At 41.9% G+C, this 25,323-nt stretch overlaps 1 protein-coding gene across 5 annotated transcripts in view; it reads right to left on the bottom strand.

Annotated features, from left to right (window-relative positions):
- Positions 1 to 5,328: 5,328 nt before the first annotated feature.
- The window catches only part of LOC125463597 (protein kinase C alpha type), a 343,618-nt gene continuing 323,623 nt past the window's right edge, over positions 5,329 to 25,323 (bottom strand). For 3 of the 5 annotated variants that reach the window (XM_048555052.2, XM_048555054.2, XM_048555057.2), the window contains 2 exons: positions 20,048 to 20,077; positions 5,329 to 9,637 (listed from right to left, as the gene is read on the bottom strand). In XM_048555052.2, coding sequence (XP_048411009.1) covers positions 9,473 to 9,637; positions 20,048 to 20,077 — 195 coding nt within the window. In that variant the 3' untranslated portion in view covers positions 5,329 to 9,472. The remainder of the gene's footprint in view (positions 9,638 to 20,047; positions 20,078 to 25,323) is intronic. The other 2 variants (XM_048555055.2, XM_048555056.2) reach the window with 1 other exon arrangement.

Below are 25,323 nucleotides of genomic sequence, written 5' to 3'. Positions count from 1 at the left end.
CAAAGATAATAAAGTGTAGAGCTGGATGAACACAGCAGGCCAAGCAGCATCTCAGGAGCACAAAAGCTGACGTTTCGGGTCTAGATCCTTCATCAGAAAAGGGGGATGGGTGAGGGTTCTGAAATAAATAGGGAGGTGGGAAATGGAGGTGCGGCTTGAGGTGGGAGGAGGGGATAGGTGAGAGGAAGAACTGGTTAGGGAGACAGGGACGAGCTGGGCTGGTTTTGGGATGCGGTGGGGGAAGGGGAGATTTTGAAGCTTGTGAAATCCACATTGATACCATTGGGCTGCAGGGTTCCCAAGCGGAATATGAGTTGCTGTTCCTGCAACCTTCGGGTGGCATCATTATGGCACTGCAGGAGGCCCAGGATGGACATGTCGTCTGAGGAATGGAAGGGGGAGTTAAAATGGTTCACGACTGGGAGGTGCAGTTGTTTACAGTGGACCGAGCATAGGTGTTCTGCAAAGAAGTCACCCACAATGATGCCACCCGAAGGTTGCAGGAACAGCAACTCATATTCCACTTGGGAACCCTGCAGCCCAATGGTATCAATGTGGACTTCACCAGCTTCAAAATCTCCCCTTCTCCCACTGCATCCCTAAACCAGCCCAGCTCGTCCCCTCCCCCCGTTGCATCCCAAAACCAGCCCAGCCTGTCCCCGCCTCCCTAACCTGTTCTTCCTCTCACCCATCCCTTCCTCCCAACTATGCAGAACACCAACGCTTGGTCCGCAGTAAACAACTGCACCTCCCAGTCGTGAACCATTTTAACTCCCCCTTCCATTCCTCAGACGACATGTCCATCATGGGCCTCCTGTAGTGCCACAATGATGCCACCTGAAGGTTGCAGGAACAGCAACTCATATTCCGCTTAGGAACCCTGCAGCCCACTGGTGTCAATGTGGACTTCACCAGCTTCAAAATCTCCCCTTCCCCCACTGCATCCCAAAACCAGCCCAGCTCATCCCCACCTGCCTAACCTGCTCTTCCTCTCACCTGTCCCCTCCTCCCACCTTCCTACCTACTAACCTCATCCCGCCCCCTTGACCTCCTGGGACTGACCTATCCCCTCCCTACCTACCCACCCATACTCTCCTCTCTACCTATCTTGTTTTCTCTCCATCTTCAGTCCGCCTCCCCCTCTCTCCCTATTTATTCCAGTTCCCTCTCCCCATCGCCCTCTCTGATGAAGGGTCTAGGCCCGAAATGTCAGCTTTTGTGCTCCTGAGATGTTGCTTGGCCTGCTGTGTTCATCTAGCTTCACACTTTGTTACCTTGGATTCTCCAACATCTGCAGCTCCCATTATCTCTGATCACAATTACTTGAGGTATTGGTTCCCATTGAGCTGTGTGAGCTACATTTCCTGGCTCCATGTGACTTGTTTAGCTGTTAGGCTTCATTATAAACTGGTGATAATTTTATTACAGCAAAACTATTTGCTTTAATTTTCTAAATGATTTGGGACATTTTAATTGGACATATCTTCATTGCACACACATTCCTAATCCATGAGTTTCTATTGTCATTTCTATTTTCATTGGTTGCAGAACCGACAACTGTTGTGCCCCTGAATCTCTGAAAAGTTCTTCCTCTAATACCCAGATCTTTCTAAATATCAACTTCAAAACTGTCCAAATGTGCCATTTCAAGTGCCCCCTCAGTTATTATCATTTTCTTCATTGCCTCGCTCTTTTCTCCTCCTACTGCACACTTAATGTCCAGGGATTCCTACAAATGAGTTGGAATCATAGAATCCCTACAATGTGGAAGCAGGCCATTCAGCCCATCAAGTCTACACCAGTTCTCTGAAGAGCATCCCACTCAGATCCACCCCCTACCCTTTCCCTGTAACCCTGGATTTCCCATGAATGATCCATCTAGGATGCACATTGCTGTACACTATGGGCAATTTAGCATGGCCAGTCCAACTAACATGCATATCTTTGGACTGTGGGAGGAAACACCCCCCTGACATGGGGAGAATGTACAAACTGCACAGTGAACGTAGAACATCGAATAGTACAGGCCCATCAGCCCACAATATTGTGCTGACCTATTATCCTTCTAAGATCAATATCTACATACCCTACATTTTACTATTCTCCATGTGCCTATCCAAGAGTTGCTTAAAAGTCTCTGAAGTATCTGACTCCACTACCACTGCCAGCAGCGCATTTCACATGCCCACCACACTCTGTGTGAAGAACCTACCTCTGAGATCTCCCCATACCTTCCTCCAATCACCTTAAAATTATGCCCCCTCATAATAGGCATTTCCACACTGGGAAAAAGCCTCTGGGTATCCATTCAGTCTATGCCTCTCATCATCTTGTACACCTCTATCAAGGCACCTTTCATCCTTCTTCACTCCAATGAAAAAAGCCCTCGCTTAGGGCGGCACATTGGCACAGTGATTAGCACTGCAGCCTCACAGCGCCAGGGACCCGTGTTCGATTCCAGCCTTGGGTGACTGTCTGTGTGGAGTTTGTACATTCTCCCTGTGTCTGCTCTGGTTTCCTCCCACAGTCCAAAGGTGTGCAGTGTAGGTGGATTGGCCATTGCTAAATTGCCCAGAGAGTTCAGGGGTGTGTGGGTTATAGGGGGATGGCTCTGGGTGGGATGCTGCACAGGGTCAGTGTACTTGTTGGGCCGAAGGGCCTGTTTCCACACTGTAGGGAATCTACCTAATCCCGCAACCTTTCCTGAAAATATATTTTTTTCTATTTGTGCTTCTGATTAATTACTGAGCAACACTGAATCTGGAAGATAATTTTTGTTTCCCATTCTGATTGTCCTCTTTGGAAATGAGGATAGAAAAGGTTAGGAAGGTAAATTCATTAATCTATACAGTGGAGAAGCTGGTAAGGACTGGCTCAGTGGGTTACTTCACTGAAGCGTTGATAGACATGTTTTATTCATTCATGGGATGTGGGCATCACTGGCTGGGCAGCATTAATTACCAATCTATAGCTCATAGAGCCACAGAATCCCTACTGAGCAGAAATAAGCCATTCACTCCATTTAGTCTGCATTGGCTGAACGAAGAGCATCCCACCCTGACATGCATCCCCATTGTATCCCTGTGACCCCGCATTTCCCATGGCTAACCCACTTAACCCACACAACTTCAGGCTGTGGGAGAAACTGGAGCACTCAGAGGAAACCTGCACAGACATGGGGTCAATGTGCAAATGCCATGCAGTCACCTGAGGCTGGAATCTAACCTGGGTCCCTAGCACGGTGATGTGTTGAGAAGGTGGGCGTGAGCTGCCTTCTTGAACTGCTGCAGCCCACGGTCTGTAGGTCGACTCACAATGCCCTTAGGGAGGGAATTCCACGATTTTGACCCAGCAACAGTGAAGGAACGGCAATATATTTCCAAGTCGGGATGGTGAGAGACTTGGATGTGGAACTTGCAGGGTTTGCTGTTCCCATGTATCAGCTGCCCTTGTCCTTCTAGATGGTAGTCATGGATTTGGAGCATGTTGTCTAAGGAGCCTTGGTGAATTTCTACTGTACATTGTGTAGATGGTACACATAGGTACCACTGAGCATTGGTGGTGGAGGGAGTGGATGCTTGTTGATGTGATGCCAATCATGTGGTCTGCAGGTGTTGCTGGAGCTGCACTCACCCAGGCAAATGAGGAGCATTCTATCTCACTCCTGACTTGTGCTTTCTAGATGTTGCGCAGGCTGTAGGAAGTCAAGTTAGTTATTTGCTGCAAGATTTCTAGCCTTTGCTCTTTTAGGATCGGTACTTATTTGGCTAGTCCAGTTCAGCTTTTGGTCAATTGTAACTCCCAGGGTATTGATCGTCAGGGATTCAGTGATGACAATGCTATGGAGAATCAAGGAGTTTCTGATCAGATTGTGAGATAACAGGTTGTAGAGCTGGATGAACGCAGCAGGCCAAGCAGCATCAGAGGAGCAAGGAAGCCTTCCTGCTCCTCTGATGCTGCTTGGCCTGCTGCATTCATCCAGCTCTACATCTTGTTATCGCAGATTCTCCAGCATCTGCAGTTCCTATTATCTGTGGTTAGATCGTCTCTTGTTGGAGATGGTCCTTGTCTGGCATTTGTGTGCCAAGAACAAAAGTTGGGTGTTGTCATTTCTGAGGAAGGGTCACCAGACCGAAACGTTAACTCTGTTTTTTCCCTTCACAGATGCTGCCAGACCTGCTGATCTTTTCCAGCAACTTTGTTTTTGTTATTGGATGTTGTCAGCCTGAATATTGTCCAGATCTTGTTGCGTTTGGACTTGGCAGTGTCAGTTTTCATGTAATAAGTTCAAAAAAAAGTTTGATTCAATTCTTGCAGCAGAGAAAATGATTCATTTATGTTCTTCTGATTACTTATAAGGATTAATTATTGTAAATTTATAAAATGGTATTTAATATTTTACTATTGGAATGGAACAATCTAAAGTTATATATATATAGTTGTGATAAACGATTGTTTTTTTCACACAACAATTAATTGTTTATAGTTTCAATTGTGTTAGCACTTGTCACAGAGAGACTGTTTTTATCCAAGTCACAGTGTGGTTTGGTGCTTGAACCACTTTAAAAACGATCAAATTTAGTTCCCAATTTCACCATGCACCAATTTTATGTCCAAGTGAGGAAACTGCACATACGAGTCACCGTCATGCTTGTGTTGGGGCTGAGGGTGAAACAGTTGATTTAAGATCACGAACCTCTCCATGTGGGGAAATTGCACCAATAGGCCTCAGCAGAAATGTACAACTCGACAATGTGTCTCCTTCCGACTGCTCAATCCATTGTTCTCCCTTTCAGAAAGGAAGGTTGTGATGATCCAAATGGACATTGGGTTTTTCCTGGAACAGTCCTAAGCCATATCGAAAACAGGTCCCAGCTTTGATGCTCAGTCTGCACTGATTTCAATGGATTGGCCTCAGTGCTCTAAAGCTGATGAGGACATGAGTTTGGATTCTTGACAATTACATGTTGATATCTTTCAGAAAGTTGAGCCTGGAATTTAGTGGAGAAATGGATCTGGTTTAACACCTGTAAGAAATATCTTTAGGAGTAGGCCATTCAGCCCACAAACCTGTTCTGCCATTCAATAGGATCATTGCTGATCTGACATTCCTCACACCCACTTCCCCATGTTCTGTCCAGAACCCTCAATTCCTTGACTGATCCAGTTGTGGTATTGTGGCCATCTGCACTGAAATGGTTAACAGCGGACACAGACACTGGCTGCTTGGTGAGTTCGGTGACTGCCCAGAACTTTCAGCATCTTTAGGCAAGGAGGAAGGGTGACTAAAACCCTACAGGCGCACAATGAAATCAAAGAAAACATAGCTGACAGCCACTTTGTTTATTTTACACATTGTCAAACTACAATGAACATATAACAAACAATACCATGCAAAACAATTTGAGGAAAGCAAGTCTCTTAATATATAATAGAAGTAAAACATTGTGTTTTAATAATGTACCATATCTGACCAATTGCTCAGTGAATAATGTCGCCTCTGTTCTCATTCCCTTGTAGGCTTGCTATGGTTCCGAAGTGTTTAGAATTCAGTGGTAAAGAAAACAATATTATTGTTTATCATAAATGACAGGGATATGACTTTTGCCATTGCAAATCAGAAATTTGAAGTATCATCTTCATGATGTGATACAGTGACTTTTGTTTTTGGTTTATATGAATATATTGTTCTTCTCAATTGATTTTCTTGTCGTTTTACTAGCTCTGGAAACAATGAGAAACTTTAGCTAAAATGGAATTGAACTACTGATTATTTTTGGATTGAAAGGAAAATCTGCAGGGCAACTGTGATGTACTAGCTTACCCTGCAGAAAGTATTGAATTTTTTGCAATCTGAATGACTCCCACAGTCATTAGTCACTGTGCAATTCAGCACCTGGGACCAAGTCTGGCTAGAAACCCCTGCAAACTATTGTAGCAGTTTCTGGTGAGTTGCAGTTCTGTCAGTACTATTTCCCATATAGTTTTCTGCAATGTTACTAGTTTTGGAGGTTTTTATGAAGATGTATCAATGTTGAAGAATCCTGGTATTTTTGGAACATTCATACCTTTCAAGTAAAAAAAAGTGAATTCTAGATATGTGGGTATTTATCCACCAATATAGTGTGAAGAGAGGAAACATGAGATGGAAACAGACAAACATGCCCACAACAAATTCTACGAAATGTCACATAAACCTTCCACACAGAAAACCCGTCACTTCAAGATGCTAAGAATCTCCCCACTTTACGTAGAATACAAGCTTTTGGGTTTCCTAAATAATTCAGAGAGATTGATAATTTTTCTCCCTGTCAGTAAAGCAATTGACTAGGGTCATTTGTACCTCCCATTTTAATGGACTGTCCGAAATGCAGGGCTATGTTTACTTACTTGAGGGTAATGATGTCATTGTTGTATTCTGTGAATCTACATACTCAACTGGAGTCACATTTTAGTTCTACCTAAAGTGATGTTGATAAGGCAATGATATGAACTCTGCAGCCAATCAACAGGGTACTGTTAGCTGGCAGGGGAGTTAGCATTCGACAGGAGAAGCTGGTTGAATATAATCTGAGAGGGTAAAGCTCAGGCAGTTTATAAAACATCCAAAGCCACGTGATTGAATTGTCACTTTAAAACTCATGTTCGTCAAATATATAATCTATAATTTAATTAAAAAGCTTTTGTTTAAAGAACACTTAAAATGGTATGTGGCAATTTGGCGCAAAGCAAGTGAAAGCAGGTAGTTGAGTGGCTGAGGATTTATTTGGAGTGAGGGATAACAAATTACTTGGAAACATATCTTATTCAGCAGTACATATCATATTAGACAATGTAGCCTGCATAACGCTCTGTACAGTGATGCAAGCTTTCTTTATAACAACTTCAAAACATATTTAAAGAGGCAGTCTCACCTGTCAATATTCCTTTCGATATTTAGCCCTTTTTCAAAGAAGATGAATAACTATTTTTACTTTGCTATTCATTTTGTTAATCTGGAGAAAGAATTGTTTGAACTATAATAACTGGATAACATTTAAGAAAAAATACAGAACTGGGGTGCTTACTGGTTCCAACAATGTAAACAAGAAGAACTAATGTTACATACTACTGTTATACTCCATTTCTCCTAAATCATGGGAGCTACAAGTTTCTCCAAGTCATTCCTTGAATGATATCTTCTTAATTTCATTTAAAACAAAACAATCAAATTAATATCAAAGTTAATTCCTTATTGTTTTGAGACGGCTGCCTTTTGAAATAATTTTGAGATATTTGGAGATCAGATATTTGATCAACCCCGAATCTTTACTTCAATCTTAACAGAATATATATTATATATAGATATTTGCATTTAATTTACAAGCATTTCCCCCCTATCATCTCCGGTTCAGTAATTAATTGTACTCAAGCTGACTAGGTAAACTCAATTAGTAAAAAGTTTGGTCCAAAAATTTACTGTAAATTGTGAAAGATATGACATAGCAGTGCTTAATTGTTTAGTAGGCATTAGATATATTTTATTCACCTTTTTCATTCATCTAAAACTTTGCATTCAGCATCAATTAATGCTTGTTTTTAAATACTGATGTTGCAACTATCGGGGCTGACTGCATATGTACACTTGTTAAATCTTCAATAAATTGGCAGAATCAGGCGTGTGACTTTGAATTATTGAAAATAGTAAACGTGAATGTGACCATTAGTCAAAAGAAGGATGTGACTTAAAAAGAACTTGCTATTTGGAGATAATGGGAACTGCAGATGCTGGAGATTCCAAGATAATAAAATGTGAGGCTGGATGAACACAGCAGGCCAAGCAGCATCTCAGGAGCACAAAAGCTGACGTTTCGGGCTATTTTTGATTGTAATTTGTTTTTCTAAAAGGTGCATTTTCGACTTGGATACAGCAAACACTGTTTAGACCAACAACCAAACATACGTGCTTTCATAATGTTGTTGCATACAGCACCTATCAACAACATGCTACATTGTATTCTGACATGCATTTCTTAAAGTTAGAATAGTAAGTCACTAAATTACTGTTTCCAAAATCAAGGCAAAAATGATCCTAACTGATTCCCATTTCGTAAATTGAATGCAGGTGCACACATGGACTTAAACGTGGCTCTTTAAGAATTAGCATTTACTGTTCAACCTTAAGAAAAATAAAGTAAGTTTGACCAAAACAGTTTTGTTCACTTGTAGTGGTAAGTACAGGAGCTAAACTATACAACAAGTACTTTAATTGCTTTTGAATGTATTTTCTTTGAAAGGCTGCTTTCTAACAGTACAAGCAAATATCTTCAGAAGGAAAAAAACCCATCTGAGTCATAGTTTAAAAATTGCAATAGGTCTTTTAAAAGTTTGAGAAAAGTTTCAGTTAGCATTTTAAAGGGAGACGGTTATGAGAAGCGCCACATTGTTTTTTCTCAAAATGTTGCTCAGGTGATTAGATGCTACTTTAGTGATGCAATTGCATGACTTCATCGCACATTTTAATACAGTGAAAAACAGTTTTGCCAAACACTGTTGTATGAAGTCAGTGCTCCTATAATACATTGAAGATATGCTCTAGTAAAGTCAAAGCCAAAGCTTTGCTGCAAGATGAACATTGCTATTCCTAAAAAAACTCATCCCATACAATAAACTGTAATGAGGTATGAGCTAGACAATTGTAGCGCACATTCTTTGTAGTTTGATATAAAAGTAGCAGAATCGTCTCCAGCACTGATTGTTAGTTTTGTGCACTAAATTTCATTTTTATATTTTTGAAGAGGAACATGTTAAACTGAATGTGATTCATAGAAGAAAACGTATTACATCCTTTCAGTAGTTACTTTGGACAGTGATTTCTAGTATATGTTAAAATACCAACAGAATTTGATCGATTTTTTTTATCGTCTGCTCCATTTTTCAACTATTCCCTGCAATACCTTCAGATTTCTTGCTCCGCATTCTAGATGGAAATATCAGTTTGATATAGTAGTGCAAATTACACATGGAGAATGTCATGAGATACAAATTTGGATTTACTCAAACAGAGTTCATCCACCACATTTTTTTGGAGAAACAGTTGTTTTTGATACTGAGACTGTTGACCATCTTTGATTATTGGGAAGACAAAGTGCGAAAAAGCTAGTCCCTTGGGCAGGGCCACAAGTATATTGCAATTTGTATCTCAGCATTTAAGAAAAAGTTAGATCCAGCAGAGGAGAATGCATTCCTTAAAACCTTCTTGCTTTTTAGTTATCAGAACGATTCACAATTATATTAGACTGATTTAAAGCTGGACAGTAAAATTGTCAATAAATCTCCTTAAAGTATATTATTTTTTTTCTAAAAATCAAAAGTGCTTGTTCCCTAACTTTTTCTGAACATTATTATCTTGTAAAGTTAACTGCTGATTTATTACAAATGTTTTAAACAAAGGTCTATTTGCTGTTGCTACTTGTCCTCTTCATCCTGTGTTTCATACGACATTGGTTAAACTGGGGTGAACAAATTCTTGGTTTACAAATGAAAATCCTTCAAACTCTGTCTGGTCAATGTTAGCTATGACTAGCTGGTCAGGCGGCGTTAAAACTGGTTGTCCTCGTGTGAAGAACTTGTCAAAATTTTCAGCACTTCTGCCACACTGTAGAGAGAGGAGAAAATGTCCGGATGATTATTGAAAGAACACAAAATGAAAGTTTACCAGCGACGATGCCACATTGAGTGAAAATGAAGAACTAGTTTTTGACATTTGACCTTGGGAAAGACATAAAATGAACATCTTATTCCCTGAGTTGAGAAAGTAACTTCTGCAGTCAAATTCAAAAAGTTTTTGCATAGACTATGTTTGGGAATTGCGCTTTTGTGCTAATATTTGCAATGATCCCATGAGGTAATGTGAGGACAAGGTTCACACAGAAATAAAGAATGCAAGTTCAAATGCACTCAGGGTTGACAGTGGACATAATCTGGATATGAATTATGGTAATTATTTTTAGCGTTTCCAGTCTTCCCACAAACTCCCCAGGAGTGTGTTCAACTGGCCATTTTCCAGCCAGCTTGTAAATTACAAATATTAAATAATCCGCTACATAATTCATTCCACATTTCCTGATTGTTTGAAAATGTAAACTGTGCAGAATTTTTCCGCTTTTCGTGTATGTGTGGTGACAGGTAACACCCTCGCACAATGAATGGAAAATTCTCCAGGAAGCAATCACCTCTCTGGCTCAAACACAGTCAGCTGGTGGGATTGCTGCTGGGATCACTTCTTGACCCCCCCAATGATGATCCCCCCCAATGATGAACCATCCAATGATGACACCCCCAATGATGCGCCCTTCAATGATGACTGCCCACTGATGATCCCCCCCAATGGTGATTCGTCCCCAATGACGACACCCCCAACGATGACCCACCAATAATGACCGCCCCCATAATGACCGACCCGTGATGACCCACCCAATGATGATCTCTCCCCAATGATGACCTGCCCACTGATGATCCACCCAGTGATGCAGCATGTTTGTCAGGGATTCACTGCTGTACAGCGACTCCAGGACCAGCAGAGGGCTGCAGAATGGAGCTATGAGCTAATTGTGTGTGTGCACACCTGTGTGAGTATGTCTGTGTGTGCGTGTGTTTGTGTGTATATGCGTGTCTGTGCATGTGTGTGAGGGGTTTTTGTCAAGGGAGGAGCGTAGGACAGGGAGGGGAACAAGCAGACTTACAAAGCAAGAGTATCTGGCTGCACTGCAGGGCAACTATTCTGGCATTGACACCCAGAGTGGGACAGGAAAGTAAAGAACGTACAAGCAAAAGAAAACATCAGCAAATGGGAACAAAGGGGAAAAAATTGGTAAAAAGGCAAAATGAATGGCTCTTTATTTAACTACACTTGGTATTTGGAATAAGCAAAGTGGATGAATGTCTCAATTAGAGGGTTCATGGGTGTGATCTTTTAGCCATAATAGTCACAACAAGACCAAAGTTGGAACTACATGTTCCAAGGAAATGACATGCAGGAAGGGAAGGGTGATGGAGTTAGATAACCAGCATGTGGTTCAGAATAACACCAACAGCTACAGGGTTCAGTGAGGCTTGGGACCTGTCTACTTGCCTAACACTAAGGCAATGGTGAATCACTATTGGAAAAGGAATACATGAAGAGAACTTGCCCTGGATGACAATAAGATCATGAGTTAAAGATTTCTCTTTAAGTGGGACACTCATCAATGAAAACGTATTGCATTAAATGAACTTACTACTTCATTTCCAGTAAACATCTCTGCAGTACAGCTTAATATTAAACACTTCCTGCGAACACAGATCCATACATTCCATCTGGGCATAACATCTGGCTGAATGGGTCTTCTGATCACCACGGATGTGCTCCCCTCACCAAGCTGATGCCTAAATGTGTCACCTTATCTCTTTCAGCTATTTGATGTGGCAGCACACTGTACTTTCTCATGACTGTGTGAAGAAATTCCTTTTCAATTCTTTACTCTGTTATTCTGCATTTACACTCTTTTGGTCTGGAGTTTCTCTCAAATGGAAAATGCCCCTCCACATCTACCTTATGAAATGCTTTCAATTTTTAGGAGAAAACCCCAAGATTTCTTTTTCCAGAGAGAAAAGCCCCACCCTTGCTTAATCGCCGGTAAATATGCAAAATATGAAACATATTTGCATTAAACGTGTCTGTACTTAAATACAGTGAGGGTTTGCGGCACTGCCTCCAGTTGAGAAAAGTTCTGATAAGCTGCCATTCTGTCAAATCTCTGCTTTTCCATGAACCTTCACTGCACTGAAGTACCAAGAAGTTTAAAGCAAATATGTTTCCTGCTTTGCATATTTTACAAGAGAGCAAAGCTTCAAATTTAGAACAGGGAGAAATGAAAGCAATACTTTTGGATTTAATTAGAATTTTTAAAGAACACTGATATGTTGGCAGATAGGTGGCACGTGTGGTTCAATGCAAAATGCAATTTTGGTGCAGAGAACAAGGAGAATTGGTATAAATTAAAACGGACTGTTCTGAAGAATACACAGGAGTTCAGAGGTCTGGGTGTATATGTACATTCATTATCAATGGTGACAAGACAGGTAGAGAGAGCTATTAATAAAGCATACAGCATTCCAGCTTCATGAATAAGGTCACAGAATACAAGGTTGAAGTGCCAGGTACCACACTACAGAATGATTGTGAAATCATTGGAAAGACAGCAGAAGAGGATTATGTGAGTGGTTGAAATGAGGGATGAGAAACTTCACTTCTGAGGAAAAATTGGAGAAGTTTTTCCCATGAAGAAGTTTTCAAGTTCATAGAAGGTCTGAACACAACAGATAGGGAAAATCTGTTCCCACCATAAAAGATTACGGACTGGAGGGCACAAGTTTCAAACATTTTGCAAAAGGAGCAGGTACAAGGTCAGAAAAACATTTTCACATGGTGAGTAGTTAGTGTCTGGAATGCACTGCATTCAAGAGGGCATCAGATGGTTGTTTCCATTTAAATAATGTGCAGGGTTATAGGTAAATGGCAGGAGATCTGGGCACCAAATTAAAATGCTTACAGGGCTAGAGTAGATATGATGGGTGAATGGTCTCCACCTGCACCACAATGATGCTGTGAACTTCTATGCAAGTGTGAATGCACAGGAAGGATCCTGGGAGTTGGGTACAGTTACGGTTAATCCTACTCTCAAATATAACAGGAAGCTGGATTCGGAATTTGTATGAAATGATTGTCTTTAGATACTGGGAAGTGCAACCTGCCTCTTACATTTCTTTGTCTTCCCATTGTATCGACTTATACCTGTAATGTATTAGGGGTTCCAAATCAGTCTTTCTAATAAGATCTGTTAAATTTAATTTTCCACCACAAAAATAGAAACCGCTACAATTTATAGATGGCAAGTTCAGCCATTCCAGTATCAAACAATATTTATATGAACATTTCATGTTCCTTGGTGTTTTGCAAAGGTGCACTGAATACCAAGGAATTGGTGAAGAAGTTAGAGGAAATGCTGAAGAGCTGGGCTTGAAAGGTACCTCTGAAGGTGAGGGAAGTGGTAGCAAGATTGAGAGACTTAGGAATCTCCCTCAGGTTATTCCGCACTGAAAATGCAAAGGGACAAAAGAGACGAAAGCACAGCCAGGATTCAAAATGACACAGGATGTGGAGGATGCCTAGTGCCAGGAATCGGATGTATTAGAACTGAGAAAACAGACTGATGAAGACAATTCTGATAAATGGGCACAATTCAGGGGAAGGTAGGACAAGGAAGGTGAAACTATGGAAAATCTGGAGCTTGGCTGTATGTTACTCGGACGGAACAAGGATTTGAGTGGGGGAGCTGATAGTGCTAATTAATCTTGGCTATGGATTTGATGCTGAGTTCAAGTAGCTTCCTATGAAGAAAATAACAACTTCTGTGGTCTACATTGTCTTTCTGCTTCCACACAAATTGAAGTCTGGCTGCGATGGCCCGCTGCGAAGTAAGGCTCTTAATCGGTCAGGGATTTGGCCTGCTGTCACTGCTGGCATTAACCCTTGTCCTGGCATGGTATGAAGCCAACCATGGCAGCTCCTCTCCTGCTGGCAGCCTTGGGGTTGAGGGTTTGGGTTCCTCAGCCAGTCAAAGAGTCTGAAACAAGGACTGGACATCCAGGGGTGAGAGGGAAGCACTGAGAGCCGCTCCTTGCTTTGCCTCCTGTCCCCATCTCCCAAAGAACCCTTGCCTGTTGAGGATCCTGACCGCTTTGCATACACCCCACCACAACTGAATGACTTAGTCCTCGGTTGCTCCTGGATCTTGTGACTCTGAGGGTGTAGAGGTGTGCGGGCGGTGTAAGTGGTGTTCCTCAGTCAGCAGTCACCATGTCCCCTGTGGCACAGTGGAGTGCAGGAGCGGCCTGTGTATAACCAGGAGCCTTCAGACAGGATCCCTTGCTCCAGACAAAGGCCAGCACCTGACTGATGTCTGGTCTGGTCACAGTTCCCCAGAAGAGGGTTGGAGGTGGAGGAGATCACCGCGTCCCTCCCTCTTCCAAAAACAATACCTCCCCCATTGGAAGTCACTGCTCCAAAAATTAAATATCATGAGGGAGAACTGGTGGGGAGAGAATTTGGGAGGACGGTTTCTAAAATGGCATGTCTGGGTTAAAGGATTGAATGGAAGGCACCAAATGGTTCAGTTCAACAGTATGAAACAATCGATCCACTTGATCCTTTAATGAAGCTAGGGAAATGTTCAGTATCACCCTCATGTGTAATGGGATTTGCAAATGGTACAACATATCAAAACTGACCTCCAATTGAGAACTAGCTGCAGAATCCACAAGGCCTGAGATTATTTCCTTTCTAGGTATATAGTATTTAATTTGTGCCATTTACTCATTTATGATTCACTGAATTGTAAAGTGATACAGAGCTTATACAGCATTCCAAATACCAATACAAGATTTGGGAATGTGAACACATTTTTATGTAGATGATAACCTGTTTATTTCAAAATTGGATTCAGAGCTTGCCTGATGCACACTGGATATAACAGGAACAGATTAAGTTTTCATTTGTGAACAAGTTCACTGCAGTTTAATATTCGAAAATCTCTCATAATTTGCAATCTTGCACAGGCTGTGGGGCATTATCCACTGAAGGAGCATTTCAGAAAAACACCAGGGAGCAAATCCAGTTGCTTTAATAACATTGAGGCCGATATCCTGGGGTGAACAAAGACCTTGGTGAGATGCCATCTGTTTTGTGCAGAAATGCAAAAGCAAGTCATTTCACTGATCTGTCCTTTAGTCTACAGTTCATTCAGCAGAGTTCAAAGAAGGGAATTTTGTACAGAGACTGAAAAGGAAATGATATTAATGAGTGGGTCCACTGATCTGGCTTATAGCTGCTGATAGAACTAAAGGAAGAAAATCACAGTGAGGAGACCAGTCTCCGGCCTTTAATGTCCCTCATCTGTAATTTTTTTTAAACAAAGGTAAAATGGCTTTGTAAAGGCATTTCAGCAGAATAAAATAAAAATGTGATTGCAGGTTGCAGCATGGATTTATGATTTGATATACTTGATGTAGCAGGAGATATGTCAATGTAACTATGCTGTGCAGCTGTTCGGTCTTTTCAGGTTTATCCACAATTTCATTTATAACTTTTTGTTTTGCTCAATGAAATATTGGACGTTGGAAAAGAAAAACTGGAATAGTTCTTTACTATTTTGGCACCCACTGGCTGTGTCAGGGAGCATTGTGTTCTCCTGCTTTAGGGATGAGTACTAACAGTTGATGTAGCCTGAATGAGTGTCCAGTCTAATGATGAGATTTCACAACTGCTACAAAATAAACAGGATCCCTTCCATAAAACTTCCAGCTTACAGGCACTCGATCCGATACAGGGCTGTAATTTTAAAGATTCAACATACAAACATTTCCTACACTTACAAATGGCTGCTTTACATTATCCTGCATTGAGTTTCAACGTTTGCACAGATCAACTTGTGAATTGACTCAGGAACGGCACCCGTTTGCAACCCAGGGAATGCCTCCACATCAAGAATGTTTAACTTCTGTGGGAGCTAACCAGGGGTTTCTTTCTTTATTCTCTCTGTGTGTTTCTATCACTGGCATTTGCCCATCCCTAATTGCACTTAAACTGACGGGCTCTCTAGATAATTTCTGAGGGCAGTTAGAATCAATGACATTGCTGTGGGTCTGGAGTCATGTGTGGGCGAGACTGGGTAAAGTCGGCAGGCTTCCTTCCCTAAAGGACATCAGTATGTGAACCATTGCAGTGTTTTCTTTTGACAATTGGTTCATAGTCACCAGTGGACTGGCTTTTAATGCCTGATTTTATTAACTGAATTCAAATTTCACCATCTGCCCTGTCCTGTTCATTCTGACATCAGTTATCAGGAAGTGCTAACGTCTGCTATCAGGGACCAAGTAGTTGAGTATTTGGATGAGTGTGCACCAATTAGATCGAGACAGCATCGATGTGTAAAGAAAAAGTGCTACCTTTGTGGAAGTAACAAACATAGTTGCAGTGAAATGTTTGAGGGTGCTGTTTGTAAGGCCATCCTGAAGGTCTCTGATGTGGTTTCACATCAAACTGTTAACAACACATGTGACTGGAGCCAATGGCTTGGATTGGGAATTGCTGAGGAGAGCATGGGCTGATATTGGCTTGTACTCAAATTGGCAACATATGAGTAAGTAATGTCCTCACCAATTTATTCTGGAACTTTGGCATTTTGCAGTTTACCAGTGACCTGGACATAGGGAGAGAGAGCCATTTCTCTGAGTTAGTTGACCTCACTGTTGTCACGTTGAGTAATGAAGATGGGATGCATGAACAAGGCTTATTCCCTTGAATACAAAAGATTGAGGAATGATCTAACTGAAATCTTTCAGATTATTAAAAAGGTTACAGTGTAAACAGAAGGAAAGGACTTTCTCCAATGGGTAGGGGGAGTCCAAAACAAGGTGTAATGATTTTAAGATTAGAGTCAGACAGTTTTGTGATGATGGCAAGGAGCATTAATTCACACAAAATATAACGGAATTCTGGAAAAGGATCTGTGAAGTAGTGGAGCAGGTTTTGGTAGTCAGGTAGGAAGTCACAAACGTAGCAACATCTTTGGAGGACAGGGATTGGAGGAAGGAGGTGGTGGGGAGGGTTATGGGAGGCACAATGGTTGGGTAATGGTGATTGTGTGGTAAGTTGGCAGAAGTCCAGGGGGCTTGGGGAGGGCAGTGGGGGGGGCAGGGGGTTTGGTAGAGGGAGGTGAGGGAGGGGAGAAGGTGGACAAGGTGGTGATGGGGTAGGTGGGATTATGGGGGACACAGTGGTTGGGAGAAGTGGTGTCATGTGGTGGATAGGCAGAGGTTTGGGGGGGGTGGTTGATGGCAGGAGTAGGTGGCATTTGAAGTGGAGCTGGTGAGCTGATGCATGCAGAACATATATCCCCTTCCATCGCTCCTTTTAACCAATAATAATGCCTCCCCACTGCAGGCTTTGTAAACTGTATCATAGCCTGTGGATTCTAATATTCCAGTCTATTCAATAGGTAGCCAGCTCAATTTCCATTACTTTTTTGAAAAATGGCTAATGGGTTGCTGATTTTAGTCAGCACTCACTTGCTGTTTTGTGTGAGACAGGTTGGGGAGGGCAGGAAAGGCCTGGGCATGTTATCCATTCACATTTTACAGGCCCTTTGCCTGAAGGACACCTGGTGATGGCCTGGGTTTCACAGTCCCCCGTTTCTGGCTTCATATTATTACTGGCATATTGTTCCACAGGGCTCCTCACGTAAATAGTGCTGTCCAAGTTTCAAACGTTAATGAAACGCTGCCACAGGAGATGTCATGTTTATCCTTACCAGATATCCAAGAAAGCTCATTGTAGAATCAGAGAGTCACCTTCCTTTACTACATCAGTCACCCACTTGTATCTGTGCTGAATCGCTGTAACAGCAATTCACCTAGTCCCAATCCTCGATAATAGGAACTGCAGATGCTGGAGAATCTGACATTACAAGGTGTGGAGCTGGATGGACATAGCAGGCCAAGCAGCATCTTAGGAGCAGGAAAGCTGACGTTTCGGGCCTAGGATCCAGGCCCGAAACGTCAGCTTTCCTGCTCCTAAGATGCTGCTTGGCCTGCTGTGTTCATCCAGCTCCACAGTTTGTTATCTTAGTCCCAATCCTCCCATTTGTTCCCCAGTGCCCTGCAAACCATTTCCCTTCATGGAATTAACTAATTCCCTTATGAAAGCTGTGACCGAATCTATCTACACTACATCCTCTGGCTGCACATCCCGGGTTTTAATCACTTGCTGCATAAAGAGGATCTTCCTCATGCCACCTTGGTCTTCTCTGGCTCTTGATCCTACTGGCAACAGCAGCACTTATTCACTACCTGCTGTGGCTGGACTTCTCTTGATTCTTGAAAACCTCTATCAAATCTCCCACACTTCTCTGAAGCAAGGAACCCCAACTTTGCCAATCTCAGTGAGTGAAATACAGATTGCTGGATTTCTTTTTCTTTTCCTTTTAGTTTTCTTCTCCCTTTCTAACTCAGCAACTCTGAAGGCAAATATAACTCCCCCGGCTAACATTAGCTAATTACATAGATACATGGGACAATCTGGACTGTCATCGCACAACAGATTAATTTGTTGGCCATCAAGGAAGTGGAACCTTTTAACACAATCTCAGTTTTTCTTTCAGTTTCAGTTACGACATTGCCAACCCAGTACTTTAGTGCTTCAGAGTTTTGCATTCTTGCTAATGCTGACTACTGTGGGTAAAAATAAACAATAATAAACTTAACAGAATCATCCTGGCTTAAATATATACTGTTCACACTAAAAATCATCAAAGCCAATTCAGTGCAAATCAAATTAATCCTCAAATGGTTAAACAGCAACAAACACACATGCTGCATTGCTTCATGACATTTTAGATTTAAATTAGTGTAATTAATACAACAAGCAAAGCAGTAGCAATGAGTAAATTCAACATTTGCAGTTAGGACACACCAAAATGAGTTCAAAGGAAGAAGGGTCCCAACCCGAAACGTAAGCTTTCCTGTTCCTCTGTTACTGCCTGGCATGCTGTGTTCCTCCAGCTCCGTACATTGTTATCATCTGAATGCAATTTTTACAGCTAAGAAATCTTTTACATTTTTAGAAATGCGAATTATGAAGAAATTTGTCATACAACCTGCTGAATTGAATTGGTGCTTGAAGGAGGCATGAGTCCAAATAATGTAATTTATGTCCTTATCCTCCTGTATTCCAGGTGGGATTGTGTGACATGGAGCTGACACAGAATCTACTCCCCTTTCTGCCCTTTTCGCTAACTGACTGTCATTAGTTGCTCTGTTTGCCTTGAAACGCCTTTCCCTTCCCAGTGGTAAACTGCTCTACTTCCATTTAATATGTACATGTCCTGACAATAGAATGGGTCATATACAGATCAGTTTTATACAACACTTTGTTGTACAATAAATGTCCACTGGATGGACATTAACCATGGGTTAAGGGGGATGGGTCTGGGTGGGATGGTCCAAGGGGCAGTGAGGACTTATTGGGCCGAAGGGTTTGTTCCCACACTGTAGGGAATCTAATCTAATCAATCATTATAAAGTGCAATTCCTGCAAGGGTGCTACAATTGGTGGAACTATTCAGTATTTTTAATGAAATAATTACTTTAAGTCAGTTTCTGAATGATCATTTTAATTCATATTCTAAGCCTTTGGTAGCTATGAGGTAATTCAGTTTGATCTGGCTCCCTTACTGTGGTATCAGGAAGACGAGATAAATGATTATTTTGTTGGGAGCAGGAAACATAAGAAATGGGAGCAGGAGTACACCATGTGGCCACTCAGGCCTGTCCTGTTATTCATTGTTGATCTGTCCTCGGCCTCAACACCTCTTTGGTTCAATTTCCTCACAGCTTAAAAATCACATTTAATTTCATTTTTTTTCCCTGTCTATGTTGCATGTTCATTGTCTATTTTCATGATGAGGATGATGACATAATTCAGGGCAGCTGGGCCCATGACCACCTCAGCTGGCATGAGGACTGAATCCACATCTCTTGGTCACTCCAGCCATCGAGCCAACTGAGCTCATCAACGCCCAGTTCAAAGGCATGAAAGCTGAACTAAAGGATGACCAGTCTGAAAGCAAGCTCAACACAAGTCCACGTGCTTAATTTTCTTCACATTGTGCAAAATATAGGACTATCAAATATTCCCTTTCAGTAAAGAGACAGTGAGATGATCCGTCAGTAGTATTCTAAGGCTTGTAGCCCTGTGCTTCTGAGTGCTGTGTTTTGTTGCAATTGGAGCACACATATCCACATTAAACCATAACTCATACTTTGCGAATGTTAAGGAAAATAAAGCGCACACACAATTGCCCTGCGATCTGAAAGAAAATCACACTGTTGCAAAAACGTCATCATTGTTCTGAAAGTGTTAATGGAATAAAGCCTTTAGGATGCTTCTAAAATGTGAAGTAAGACTTACATGAGAGATACCTGCGTTGTTTGTGGTGCTCTGTAAAATGAAAACTAACTTGAGATCTGTTCTTTAAAGCAAGCCCTCTGTTTGTACACTGATTGTCCAGTCTTTGTGTTGAGAATTTGAATATTCATCAAACATTAAATCTACTAATTAATGCAGGTTAAAATTAGAAAGCCTGTTGTCAACTGTTTTTAAATACCACTGATAATGAGATTTCGTTGCAGGAAGTAATGCCGGGCAAAGGAATTCAACCATCTGTCGCTACATGGACTGTCAAATCTAAAATCAAGTCTGGTTTAAAATGTTGCTAAGTGAAATTTGGCCTCTTTTCCTACGTCAGCCATGATTCGGTGGATAGTAATCTTTCCTGAGTCAGAAGGTTCAGCCTAGACACGAGCCCAGAATCCAATCTAGTCTGTACTTCGGTGGGGTACTGAGGAAATAGCATGGTGGCTCAGTGGTTACTGCTGCCTCACAGCTCCCAGGAACCTGGGATTGATTCCAGCCTTGGGCAACTGTATGTGTGGAGTTTGCACATTTTCTGCATGAGTTTCCTCCGGGTGCTCCGGCTTCCTCCCACAGTCCAAAGATGTGCAGGATAGGCAGATTGGCCATGCTAAATTTCCTGTAGTGTTCAGGGATGTGTAGGTTCGACAACGTTCATAGGGGAATGGGTTTGGGTGGGATGCTCAGCAGAAGGGTGGTGTGGACTTGGGCTGAATGGCCTGTTTCCACACTGTAGGGATTCTATATTTCAATATTTTACCCATTTGTTATATCATTTCTGATCTGCCGCCTTTGATTTCACCTCTCATGTAGTTTGGGATCACTGGCAAAGTTGATCCTATACAATGAGTTCTTGAATTCATGTTGGAAGTGGAACGGCTTCCTTTCCAATTGTGGACTTTCACACTTTTACCTCTGAGCTCTCTCAGGGATGTTTAGCGTGTCCTCTCCATATTTCTCATCTACGTGCTGTCCCATGATGATATCATTCTCAAACACATTAGGCTTGCACACTGATGACCCCCAGCTCTACCCATTATCCTCCTGCTGTTCGACTGAAATCCAGTCCTGGATCCAGCAGAAATTTCCTCCATTTAAACATCGGGAAGACCGAGGCTATTGCTTTTGGTCCTTGTTACAAATTCCCAGCCAGGGGTTCCATCCTTCTACATCTGTATGTACAAACAGGCCCTTGAGCTTGCTCTGCCATTCATAAGATTATGGCTAATCTGTTTGTGTCCCACATGACTATGGCAACTTTTGACTTCCTTGCCTAATGAGAATCTATCAGACTTTATCTTAAACATATTCAGTGTCCCTACCTCCACTGCTGTCTGACGCACACATGAGCTCCCAAGTGCATATATTCACCATCATTCTGGTTACGGTGATTGCATTGGTTCATCTACTGCTGAAATGTTTATCCATACTTTTGCAGCCTCTAGAACTGATAACTCCTAGCTCGCTTTGAACGTTTTACCCTGGATAAACTTGGGCCGTTCTAGATTCTGCTCATGTCCTCACTCTCACCAAGCCTGGTTTTTCCATTATCTCTGTATTCAGTGAACTGCAATGGCTCCTGAATTTCCTACCTCCGTTATCTGCTCTAGCCTCACAACTCTCTAAGATACCCGCATTCAAAGTCTTTGAGAAGATTTGCAGCTCGGGTTGTGGATGAGGGTGTAGCCAGTGGGTTTGGTTGCAGATGTTTCATCTCCCTGCTCAGTAACATCGTCAGGCCGGAACAAAGGAAAGAAGAGCCCTCCAAGAAAAAAAACTACCCAAACTCACCCACAGCAATGACATGGACAATATAGAAACAGAGATCAAGAACATCTCAGACTGACCGCTTACAGACACTGAGAAGACCGTCCTAGTACACAGACTGAATTCTAACTACAGAGATGCCAGGCTGCTCTGGAATCAACACTCAACAATAACAGACTCATAGAGGAAATACACACAGGAAAAACAGACCACCACACAGACGATAGTCCTAACACTGAGCAGAAAAGGTAAGTGGAACACATTCAACACAGAAGAGAAAAAATCTCTGGAAAGACTCAAGAAAGATAGAAATATCATCATCTTACTGGTGGACAAAGGATACATGACAGTAATCCTTAATAGAGCCCAATACATTGTGAAAGCTAACTCACTACTGGTAGATACCGAAACCTACCAATAAATGGCGGAAGATCCAACACCGCAGTTAGTGAACCGGATCAAAGCAACCCTGAAGAAATTACACAACTCAGGAAATATCAGCAAGACAGACGACCAAAAAAATGAAGCCAGATGGATCCAACACACCCTGCTTCTATGGACTCCCCAAGGTACACAAGCCAGGGATCCCCCTCAGACCCACTGCCTCACCACGAGTCACGCCAACATATAGACTAGCCAAAGAACTACAACGGAAACTGAAGTACTTAGTTGACAACACTATCCACTCCATCCACTCCCTCCTGAGAATTCCTCAACATCATCAAGGACATCTGGACAGAAGAGGGCAAGATAATGATATCCTTTGACATAACAGCACTATTTACATCAACAAGCATCGCCACAGCCAAAGAGACAATTATCACACTGCTGGATGAATCAGGAAGGCAGGCACCCCACTACACCAAAAGTATTTACAAGGACAGCCCCCTGACACTGCTCAATCTGTGCCCCACACTCCACTTCACCCTCAACTGCTGTGTATTCAAACAAATCAAAGGAACACCAGTGGGAATCCCCAATATCAGGACTGATAATAGAAGCAATAATGCAAAGGTTAGAATGAACAGCACTCCACAGTACACAACCCAAACTCTGGGTCCGCTATGTGGATGACACCTTTATGATTATCAAATGCACAAGACTAGAAGAAACGCACCGACACATAAATAGCATCTTCACTGGAATAAAATTCTCAAAAGAAGAAAAGAACTATGACCGATTACCCTTTCTAGACATAATGGTAGAACATAACAACAATGGGAAACTCCAGCTATTGTGTACAGAAAGACCACACACACAGACCAGATACTTAAATGACACCCGTAACCACCCCAACACCCACAAATGGAGCTGCATTAGGACATTATTCAACTGAGCCACAACACACTGCAACAACCTGGAAATGCACAAATCAGAACAGGAGCACTTATACAGAGTTTTTAAAAGGAATGGATACGCAAAAAGTACAATCTACTGTTACCTCTGCGACAGACCATAACAAGAAGGCACATGCACATCCAGACACACTAGTCATCAGGATAACCAACAAACCAACAACCCTCCTGCGACAGCTACTGATGCAGGTAAAGGATCCCATACCCACACCAATAAAGCTAACGTAATATACGAAATACCATGTGAGGACTGTAAGAAACATTACAAAGGCAAAACTGGAAGAAAACTGACAATAAGGACATACAAACACCAATTAGCCACCAAGAGACATGACTAATTCTCACTGGTTTCAATACACACTGCCAAAGAAGAACACGAGTCCAACGCATCCATAATAGCATGAGCCAAACAGAGACGTGCAGGGAATTCCTGGAGGCCTGGCATTCCAACTGGAACTCTGTCAACAAACACATTGAACTGGACCCGATATACAAACCACTGAAAAACAGAACTGCAGTAATGCCAACCATCCCAGCAAACTGAAATACGTAAATAACAAGTGGGACAGAACACTGACGCTTCACCGGAGGCGCACTGATGATGTTACCTAATAGGGTGTCAAAACGTCTACAATCAAACACACCAGCTCTGTGAACAAGTATATAACCTCATACCTGCACTCATTTAATTATGGCCTTTGTAAGAATCCGATTTTAATTGTTCTATCATTGATGATCATGCCTGCCGCCAATGCCCCAAGCTCTGGAATTCCCTTCCTAAACCTCTCTATCTTGGTCTCCTCTTTTAAGATGCACCTAAAACCCCACCTCCTTGGCTTTTTCCTTAATATTGCCTTATGGCGGCTTGATGCCAAGTTTGCTTTGTAACACTCTTGTGAAATGCCTTGGAAAGTTTAGTTATGATAAAGGCGCTATATAAATATAAGTTGTTGCTTAACTCGAATTAGCGCTGCTTTGAGCTCAATAAATGTTGTGTAGAACTTTGTCAAAAGGCTTTTGGAAATTTTGAGATCCAGTGCAATTAGGTCTTCATCCAGAGTGGTGATCAGCCAGTAACAGTGCATTCAGAAGTGGAGCAGAAAAACTTAGAATCATTAAAAAAAAATGCACTGGGGGCTGGCAGGGTGCTCCTGTGGAGATGGGTTGAATAACCTTCCTGACCTGGATTTGTTTCATGGTCACCCTGCCACATCTACAGGACGCTGCAAAATAATATGCTGGAATCGCAACTAAAAAGGAAAACTTTTTTAAGATAACGAAGTATGGAGCTGGATGAACACAGCAGGCCAAGCGGCATCTTAGGAGCACAAAAGCTTTCCTAAGATGCTACTTGTGTTCATCCAGCTCCACACTGTATTATCTTGGATTCTCCAGCATCCGCAGTTCCCATTATCTCTGATACAAGGAAAACTTTTTTGGTGCTTTTGGTGAAGAATGTTATTATTGTCCTGTCGGTCTTGCATGATTTGTGGGTGAACTATGAAGTATTCTGGAGTGAAATAAATGCACTGATCCTTGCTGCAGTCAACATACAGACCCAGTGCAAAATGTCAATCTGTGTGTATGTGCATATCTGTTTATGGAGCCTGAATATCTTTGTCATGAATTTTAAATATAGTTTACAGTTGAAGAACTATTCCTCTCTATTATTAGTGGACTTTCAGTGAATACAGCAAAATGGGAATATCTCGGCCTCTGTTGTTCATTTTTTAAGAGGTGAAAGTAATGCAGGCTGACTTATTCTTCAGTTTTCCCTTTCCTTGTGGGAAAACTGCTTGACATCTTGCTAAAGTCAGCGTTGCCATGGCATCTTTCCACAATGTGAGGCTGTACCAGGCTACAGCAATGTGCTTAAATAGCCACCTAACAATACCCACCAACCCTGGCGATCCTTTCTTTGCAATAAAAATGGGGACACTCAACAGTCACTGCAAGCAGGAAGGAATAGTTGTAAAATGAATCCCCTTGAATCCTGCTGACAAAGGAGGTACAGATTCTATGGATACAATCAAGACTATTTCATAATCAAAGCCAATGACAAAGTATTTTGTTGCTTTAGAAGCACAGAAATTGATCTGTTACGATTAAGAATGCTCAACTCTCCTCACGCTTCTGTGAAGAGCTAGGCTG

The sequence above is a fragment of the Stegostoma tigrinum genome, chromosome 22 (genome assembly GCF_030684315.1).
Source record: "Stegostoma tigrinum isolate sSteTig4 chromosome 22, sSteTig4.hap1, whole genome shotgun sequence".
Taxonomy (NCBI): domain Eukaryota; kingdom Metazoa; phylum Chordata; class Chondrichthyes; order Orectolobiformes; family Stegostomatidae; genus Stegostoma; species Stegostoma tigrinum.
Note: the sequence above shows the minus strand (reverse complement) of the source record. Positions and strands in the feature narration are given on the sequence as shown.